The following is a 9,207-nucleotide window of genomic DNA, read 5'->3' as shown; positions in this document are numbered from 1 at the left end:
AATGCAAAGGTCTTTAAAAGTATCTATACGTAAATATAGATTTAGATATCACTTACATGCATACATACAAGAAAAGCCAAGTAGTTTCATGTTGGAACTTGATGAACTTGTCCCCTTTCTTTGCATCTTGCTAACAGAAGATGCAGCCCAGTATCCTGCCCGTTGCCCTATGGTTTAACTCCCACAGTGGAGTTTGTACTAATCATATGCTATATAAACCAAAAAAAGGTTTTTTTAGTCAAGTTTTCAAATTTAGGAAGTCTATTTGTTAGAACTGAAATTACATGTGGATATAAACCCAGCTCAAGTCATTTTATGAAAAGATCTACTGTAATTTTTGTACATTATTTTACTATGTATCATTTATTTGTAAATTTTAAAAGAAACTTAATTGGAAAGAAGTGAAGTCTACCTAAAGGACCAAATTAAGAACTATACCTCAAGCATAAATAAGTTGAATTTGTCAAGTTAACTTAAACTTGATTTTTGTGTCAAATCAACCAATAGGACCAAAAAATATTTAACTAAAACAAAGTCTCATAAAATTTAGAGAACTGTATAGGTATTATCAAATAAGTAAGACACCATAAGAGTTTTCCAAAGGTTTATTGAAGCAGAAACAAACTGGTCAGATACTTGTTGGAAAAGAGCAGTTTTAATGGAATTCAAAAATACTTTTTAAAAAGTATTCTAGCACAAGGCTTCTTCGTAAACTAGATTATGTTGTAAACTTCTTTCCTAAATCTCTTAGAAGTGTTGGTTCTTAAGAACTAGAGCTGATTCCTATTTCAAATCTATCTTGCGCTCCTGAAAACTGCAGAAAGGCACTTGAAAGCTGTTTCCGTAAGATATGGGTTTCCTTTTTACTCTGCTGGTAACAAATTGCTGCACTGAGTGCATGCAGGGTTCATTCCAGATCATCATGATGCTGAGAAGTTTCATTGATGACCTGTTAAAAAAGAGATAAAATCCAAATCAAATATACCACTACATGCTAAAGACTAAACTATCCCAGTAAGCATGACAAAGAAAAATCTTACTAATTATATGCAATTTATTGAGTAAGTTGGAAGGTTATGTTGGTTCTGCAGGACAAGGGTTACAGCTGGGGGTGTGTGGTGACAGATAATATGTAAGATGCTCTTCACCTATAAGCAAAGTAAGTGTGCAATGGAATGTCATGACTAAAAAAAGAAAACTTTCTATAAAGGCCTGTGTTTATCAGGAAGGATGCTGTAATAATTCTATGCAGCAAAGTTTAAAAGTGATTAAAACATACTTTAAGTTCGTGTGCAAGGGAAGATTACATGAGGATTACAATAAATTTCTACCATCCATTTCTTTTCTGGCATAGAGAGGTAACAAGAAAACTACCTGCTTATATGGCATGCATGTCCTTGGGTTACGTAAGAGGGCCTAGCCAGGAGTGTTTAGGGAAGTTGGTATATCCAGAATTAAGACACTGGAAGTCTAATGAAACAGTTCATAAAGCTGGCCTAGAAAGTAACTTAAAGAAGGTATATTCCCATTTTAAATTAAGGACCATAGAAAAATCATTAACTGGAAGATTGCTATCTCCCCTTCACATCTAGGAGGCAAATACTTAGTTGGCCGTGCGTAGTGCTGCAAGAAGAGGCCCATTCTCTTTCTAATAGGCACGAGAGAAACTGAAGCCTCCTAAATTAGCCAGCTGTATCTGAGCTAGACTTACTGATTTAAAAGGGTATCAGTGCCTGAGATTACTCCAGTTTTGATTTAAAGATACCAACCTGTCCATCTCTCGTTTCAACTGTCTTAATCAGAAGTGTCCGTTTGGAGTGGGTGTCAACCAGAGGGAGGGAATCCAGGTTGGTTTCTGAATAAGCAAAAAAGCCCAAGATGAGTAAATATGAATTTTAAAAAAAACAAGCAAGCATTTTGCCCAAAGAATTACAATTTTTGTTCACAACTGTTTAAATTACTACTCCCAAAATAATTCTAAAGACGATTACTTATTTTAAAACCCAGCCTGACACCCCTGGAGCATCAGGGTGAGATAAACTACTGCAGCGTGTGCTCCACCAAGAGCAAGTCAGTGGAGTCTGCACAGAAGGTAAGACAGTAGTTGGGTTTGAAAATAATGGAGGCTTTATAGAACTTTCTCTTGTATGGCATTTTTCAAGAATCATAGTAAAAATGAGTGCTGTATAGAGAGAATGGTTATAAGCTACTGAAATTTTTCATAAATGGCAATCAAATGCTTACCTCTCAGGTTGAGGGAAGAAAAGGTGGGAAGAGGCAGAGAAATCCTACAAAAGACAAACAGTGAAATGTTTGAGAAATAACTCGAACAACAAGGAATAAGTTTATACACGTCTAGTTTTCATCAAATAAGAAAATTTACTCATGCATTTCGTGAGGGACTAGCTTCAGAAACATTTACCCCTGATTGATCTCATTAATACACTGAAATATTTTACTCCAAGCATTTTCTCCACAGGGGAGGGAGCTGGAGGCCTGAGAGAGTGGGCGGGGAGAGCGCTGGCTTTCAGAGTCATAGCTTCAAATCCCAGCTCTGCTACTGATTCACTGACTAGGGTGAGTTCCTCAGTCTCTCTGAACCTAAGGTTCCTTATTTATAAAAAGCGGCTACCTTGAAGAAATGCTCTAAAGAGGAAATGAGATCCGACGTGTAAAGCAAGTGGAATACCGAGCAAGCGGCAGCTGCTGACCCACGCACAGCAGTCTTTGTTCCATACCTGCTTTCCTCGCCTTCCAGCAGCTTCCTGTAGGTGGCAATCTCAATGTCAAGAGCCATCTTAACATTCAGCAGGTCTTGGTATTCACGGAGGTGACGGGCCATTTCTTCCTTCATGTTCTGAATCTCATCCTGCAGGCGGCCAATAGTGTCTTGGTAGTTAGCAGCTTCAACGGCAAAGTTCTCTTCCATTTCGCGCATCTGGCGTTCCAGAGACTCGTTCTGTGGGGGGTGAGAAAGGTGAAAGGCTTGCCATGTTATTTTCCAGAAAAACCCAGCTATCCCCCAAACCATTTACAGACCACTTGCAACCATTTCCCTTAGTGGCAAATGGTGAACACTCCAAATTTTATGTGGAGAACACAAGTATCACTTTTCTTCTTAACAGAAGCTATAATAGCTTAATACTATAAGCTAAAACCTTCAGCTCTCAAGTGCTTTCTGAATCTCTCTTGTCAACTCATTTTCTTCGGATGAAAATACATATTTTCTTCATTGGAAGTTTTGTTCAGATGTCGTCATGAGCTTGGCCCATTGAATGGATCCAAACGCGTTACTTTCCCTCTTTTCCTGGGGTGTGATACTCACAGTTCCTTTAAGTGCATCCACTTCGCAGGTGAGGGTCTGCACCTGTCTCCGGTACTCATTCGACTCCTGCTTCGCCTGGCGCAGGGCATCGTTGTTCCTGTTGGCAGCCTCAGAGAGGTCAGCAAACTGTCGGAGAGGAATTAGACACGGAGATCACCTAAGTGACTTGCTTCCATCTAAGAGTCTACCTTACCTGAGCAAATGGGGAGCTTAAAGATCGCAAACAAAGGCATAAACAAACCAATTTTATATTTTAAGTTCAAGTCTCAATGTCTGCCAAGATATGTCTAAAGTTCTGTTTTGAAAAGGAGAGGAAGAGCAGTGGAATGCTGACATGGGTAGTTCCAAGTAGAAAGTCACTCTACTGCCCTCATTTTAAAAGGGCAGAGGTCAAGGGCATGGTGTTGGGGTTGACTCTGAAGCAGAATCAGAGAAGAGTAATGGGAAGGGAGCCTGCTGTGAATGGTGGAGAGGCTGTAGCAACAAATACAACTCGAAGTCAGAGCTTTCTGACTGGAGCTGAAGGGTATTTAGGAATCGCGGGCGGGTACAGTGTTCGCAGAACAAAATGTGTCCCTCTTGTTCTAGCCGCACTGCCTTGTCCCATACCTTGGACTTGTACCATTCCTCAGCCTCCTGAAGGTTCTTGGCGGCCACACTCTCATACTGCTGACGCACGTCACGCAGGGCAGCCGTGAGGTCCGGCTTGGAGACATCCACATCGATCTGGACGTGCTGCTCCTGGATCTGGGCCTGTAGCTCATGGATTTCCTACAAACAGAGCCGATGGAAGGTGAGCCATGCCGACGATGGAAACGGCTCCACCCATGATCATTCACGGAAAGTGACTCCACTTACCTCATCGTGGAGTTTGTTCAAAAAGGCAATCTCTTCTTGCAAGGTTTCCACTTTACGCTCAAGGTCAAGACGGGCCAAAGAAGCATTGTCAACATCCTATTTTGAAACGAGAAAAGATGGGACATGGAGGATGCTGAAGTTTAGGGCCTATCTCATTTATTCATTTTAAACTAACCATGTGAGCTTATTGTCTTCACTATAGAAGGGTGTTAACAAATTTATGACCTTCAAATAGGAAAAACCACCCAGTGCCCAATATACTATGCTTTCTTCTCTTCGCTGATAAATTTGAATTGTGACCCACTGTGTTGTATCAAGGTAGCTAATAGACAATTTAAAAATAAATAAATGTATGCCAACATGGTGAGCTACACTCAAGAAATTATTACTAAATCTACACTATACCAGTGAAGTGTTTGTTTTTTAATCTAAAAAATCAATGCCACAGCATTTTAAATATATGTATCTTTATTCATTTCAGAGAGGAAGGGAGAGAGAGAGAGATAGAAACATCAGTGATGAGTCATTGATGGGGTGCCTCCTACACGCCCCCTACTGGAGATGGAGCCTGCAACCCAGGCATGTGCCCTGATTGGAAATCAAACCTCGATCTCCTGGATTATAGGTCAACCGCTGTGCAACACTGGCCAGGCAAAGCCATAGCATTTTAAGATTTTTTTTTTTTTGGTAATGTCATGGAATAATGTGGTGACAGGAGTTGACCAGATCTCATAACTTCATAAATACATGAGTTCATATAGAACAGAAACTCCTGCTTCAAAAGTTTTAGTGTATACCTAAGCTCTTTTTCCTCTCTACTCAAATCATCTGAAACGTATCATTATGATCCAAAGCAAATACATAGTCATCTGGCATTCAGGTTACATGGCTAGATTTATACTCTAGTTTAGGATGGGCAATGGCAAAGATGCAGGACAGGCAAATCAGGAAAGAAATGTAACTGTGAGCTCTACTTGCTTTGCTTTCTCTGGTGGACATTTTCCCCCCTGAATCTCCCCTGTCTCATCCTACAAGGGTGTGCCCATCCTCTCACTCAGCACTGTGCCTGTCAATTCAGTTGCTTAGCTTGTTTCAGAATGACTAGTCAAAACACTTACATATAATGAAACTACTGTATATGTAGGATTCTTGCTGCTCTGGCTCTCCTTCTGAGTTGCCACCACTTGTAAACTGCTACATTCCGAATCAGAATATGTATTTACATCTCAGGTTTTATTTCCCCTCAAGGGACTGTCACGAGGATTTTTATACCTCTTGTCTTATAAGCGATTATATTTGCTGTACAGTTTATAGCCTTACAGTCTTAAAATGTTGAGACCCTTCTATCGCCTGCATGGAAAAATGAATGAGGAATGGGTGATGATAAAAAAAAAAAAAAAATCAGGCTTGGGGAAAAAAATTCATTTTTGCATATTGTTAAGCCCTAAAAAATGATATAAAAGACAATTTACTAGCCTCTATAAAGAAGTGCAATGTGACATTCTACTTCAATAAAGAGAATTATGAGGGATGTTACCTAATTCCTAAATAGACCTTTTATACCAATATTGTTTTATATTAACTCACTACTCTAAGGAAAACCTTAACAGATGTAATGATCACACATTGTTGTGTTTAAATTAATTTGGCAAACGTATTTCTGCTTCAAATGTTATTCTAGGCCTTTCATGTGAGAGCGCTTTTATAGCCAATCCCAATAAGTGTCCAGGAGAATTAAACTGTGCTGGGAACTCTTCCTGCTTTTGGACTTCAATTTAAGTTACGAAATCATTTAAGTCCATCTCACTTTGGAACAAAAAAAACCCCTTTAATGAAAATTCCACTCTTCAGCCTTAGGGTTATTTTTTATTTATGGAGAGAATACTAAATAATATAAGGATCCAATAAAGAAAGGTCTTTCAAATGTGAGGCATGACTGTAGCTTTAAGAACTTTTCACATCACATACTTCACAAGTCTAGGCCAGATATGAGATAACGGATGTTAGCAAATACTTGTGTCCAATTAGAACTGTGCTTACATCATTACATATTCAATAAGAATGTAGCCTGTTGCAAAGCTTCTCTTAGGAACACAAAGGCTCCTATTATTTCTGTCCAGAGCCACCACACTAGCCAGAATGTCTGTTTCTACATTCCATAGTGCAGCCCAGGGAAACCATTAATACCTTTCAGCCAGGGGACAGATGGCTCCTTTTCAGCCTTTATTAGATCACGAAATAGTTGTGCATAGCGATGCTTTCATCTAATTTTAGTGCCCAAATAGAACTTAAAACTTGCTGGCTTAATGACAGTTAAACTAAGTTTCTTATGCTACAGCACGGTTTTCAGTTTTAACTACAGGGCAGAACTGCACTTTCTGTGGCCTTGTAAAAGTTAGCTAACTTAGCAAACTGCAATCTAACTCAAAATGTAACTGTTCGAAATAAGAATATCAATGTGTTGCAAAATCAAAACGGGGGGAAAAAAAAGTGTTTTTCGAAGAAATTTGGAAACAAAGTAAAAATTTAAAGACTCTCTTTATGTCTTAAGGGACAGCTGAAATCGTCCAAGGGATTTTATCCCGAGAGGGCCCCAAATGGAGCCTTTCTGCCACTAGGGGGCCTTGCGCACAGGCAGGAAGTTTTGCACTGCTTAGGCTTGGGGAAAGTCACTTCTAGAATTGCCCGTGGCTGTGGGTTGGGTGGGCGCGTGGGCTCCGGTGGTTGCGAGTGGGAGAGGATTTACAAACCTGTCTGAAGGACTGCAGGGTGCCTTCCGCTTCCTCTCTCTGAAGCATCTCCTCCTGCAACCTGAAAGAGTTGCACATTAATCAAAGGGGAACTGGGAAACCGCCAGGGGCGGGGCGGCCACACCCAGCCACCAACTCTCCGCCGCGCGGTACACGAGTCGGTGCGCCACCTCTGCAGGCAGTCGGCGAGCGACCGCGGCTTTCAGGACCGCCACCCTCGGCAAGTTTTACCGGGACCTGGGCCGCAGCGTGGAAAAACAATCACTGTCGCCGCACGGACCTGCGAGGCGAATGCCTCCCCTCCGCCCCCGAGGAGCCTTGGCAACCCTTTGTCTCTCTGGCGGCACAGCCATCCATTCCCCCCTCCGCCGCCCCAGGGCTGGCAGCCCGCCAGGAGGGGCCGGGAAACTTTCAAAAAGTTGGGGAGATATCACGCTCAGAGTTTGCACGGGCCATCTACTCCAAAGTGGTAGTTTCAAGAAATCTGTAACTTGAAACGGGCGTTCTTAGGCAATGAAGGGGGAAGGGGGCGGTGGAGGGGAAACGCTAACTGCAACCGCTTGGTTCTGGGTGGGGCTGCCTCAGCGCAGCCACAAACCGGTTCCCCCTCTGTCCCCACCCCAATCCCCGCCGCCGCCCCCGACCACATCCCAGGGTATGGCAGCTCCTGGGGGGGGGGGGGCGGCCCCCTCTCCCTGCCCGAGGCCCGCGGTGGGCGCAGCCTTACTTCTCCCGGAGCCGCATGAGGTCCTCTGCCAGGTTGTCGCGCTCCACCTCGACGCGGGCCTTCTCGTTGGTGACCTGTTCCACCTGCCGGCGGAGCTCGCGCATCTCCTCCTCGTAGAGGTCGCCCAGGCGGGACTTGCCCTGGCCCTTCAGCTGCTCGAGCTCAGCCCGCAGGATCTTGTTCTGCTGCTCCAGGAAGCGCACCTTGTCGATGTAGTTGGCGAAGCGGTCGTTCAGCTCCTGCAGCTCCACCTTCTCGTTGGTGCGCGTATTCTTGAACTCCGCGTTGATGGCGTCGGCGAGCGAGAAGTCCACGGAGTCCTGCAGCAGCCGCATGCCGGGGCCGCTGCTCCGCAGGCGCACGGCCGAGGAGCGCGTGGCGTACACGCCGCCCGGGGACGACGAGTAGACGCTGCGGCTGGTGCTGGGGCGCAGCGCGCTGCCCAGGCTGTAGCTGCGGGTGGACGAGGTCACAAAGCTCCTGCTGGAGCTCGGCCGGCTGCCGGTGCCGGGGCCGCCGAACATCCTGCGGTAGGAGGAAGACGACACGGACCTGCTGGACATGGCTGCGCAGGGTGGCGGCGGACTGGGCGGCGAGGACTGGCTCCCGGCGGAGGCGAGCGAGGGCGCGGCGGGCGTGGGAGGTGGGAGCGCTGCTGCGTCTCTGGCACGGGAACCCCGGAGCAGGAGTGGCAGAGGACGGGACCCCGCCAAGGGCGCAGTTTTTATAACCTGTTACCCTCCCTCCCACTATCATCCCAGCCAATGGGGACCCGGCAAGTAGCGGGGAGGGTGGGCCAGGGGGTTGGGGCGGGGGCTCCCTGGAGTCTTCCTCCATCCGCCCGCTATGTTCTTCGGGACTGAGCACTATCCCGTTACTTTTTGGCTGGATTAGGACTTTCGGGGACTTTCCTGATGAGGACCCGAGCTCCGCTCACCCCTGGGTCCTGAAAAAAGGCGTCGTCGTCGAGGGCTGGGGGAAAGCGCCCCGAACTGGTTCAAAGGGGTCCCTAGCACCGCGCCAAAGAGGCGCGCGGGTGGGAGGCGCGCGGGTGGGAGGGGCGCGCCGCCGCCCGGCCGCGGTTGCTGGGAGGGAGCGGGTGGGGTGGGTGGGGAGACCCGCGGGCACGGGAGCTGGACGAGCGGGAGTCCGGGATCCGGCGGCTCGGGAGGCGCCGAGGAAGAAACAAAGAGCGCCCGAGATTGGAGCTCGAGGTGGTGGGCTCGCCGCCCAGGGCGCGGAGCTCGGCCCCGCGCAGCCTCGCGCGCAGCGCGATTGCAAAGCAGGGACATCGTGGGCCCGCGTCTCGCTTCGCCCTCTGGTCTTAGGGCAGCTGTTCTGAGACCTAACGGGCTGGGTTCGGCTCTGGACCGCGCGCACGTCCGGGCGGCTGCGGAAGGCGGCGGGGGAGCCGGGGTGGGGTCGCTGAGTCACAGGCGGTGAATCACCGCGCCCTGTGCCCCGCGGGGACCGGGCTTCTAGCGGTTCTCCTGAACCGTTAGATGGGAGGGACTCGTCTCCCCGCGCCCCACGCGCAGCTCGTCCCA

The 9,207-nt window shown here is 46.7% G+C and overlaps 1 protein-coding gene across 1 annotated transcript; it reads right to left on the bottom strand.

Moving 5' to 3' along the window:
- Positions 1-587: 587 nt before the first annotated feature.
- Positions 588-8,285, bottom strand: VIM (vimentin). Its single transcript, XM_016213237.2, has 9 exons — positions 7,661-8,285; positions 6,934-6,994; positions 4,184-4,279; positions 3,935-4,096; positions 3,326-3,451; positions 2,739-2,959; positions 2,245-2,288; positions 1,770-1,855; positions 588-949 (listed from the first exon to the last, which is right to left on the bottom strand). The coding sequence occupies exons 1-9, from the start codon at positions 8,221-8,223 to the stop codon at positions 908-910; spliced, it is 1,401 nt and encodes a 466-aa protein (XP_016068723.1). The 5' UTR covers positions 8,224-8,285; the 3' UTR covers positions 588-907.
- Between the last annotated feature and the right edge of the window lie 922 nt (positions 8,286-9,207).

The sequence above is a fragment of the Miniopterus natalensis genome, chromosome 1 (assembly GCF_054644295.1).
Source record: "Miniopterus natalensis isolate mMinNat1 chromosome 1, mMinNat1.hap1, whole genome shotgun sequence".
NCBI lineage: Eukaryota > Metazoa > Chordata > Mammalia > Chiroptera > Miniopteridae > Miniopterus > Miniopterus natalensis.
Note: the sequence above shows the minus strand (reverse complement) of the source record. Positions and strands in the feature narration are given on the sequence as shown.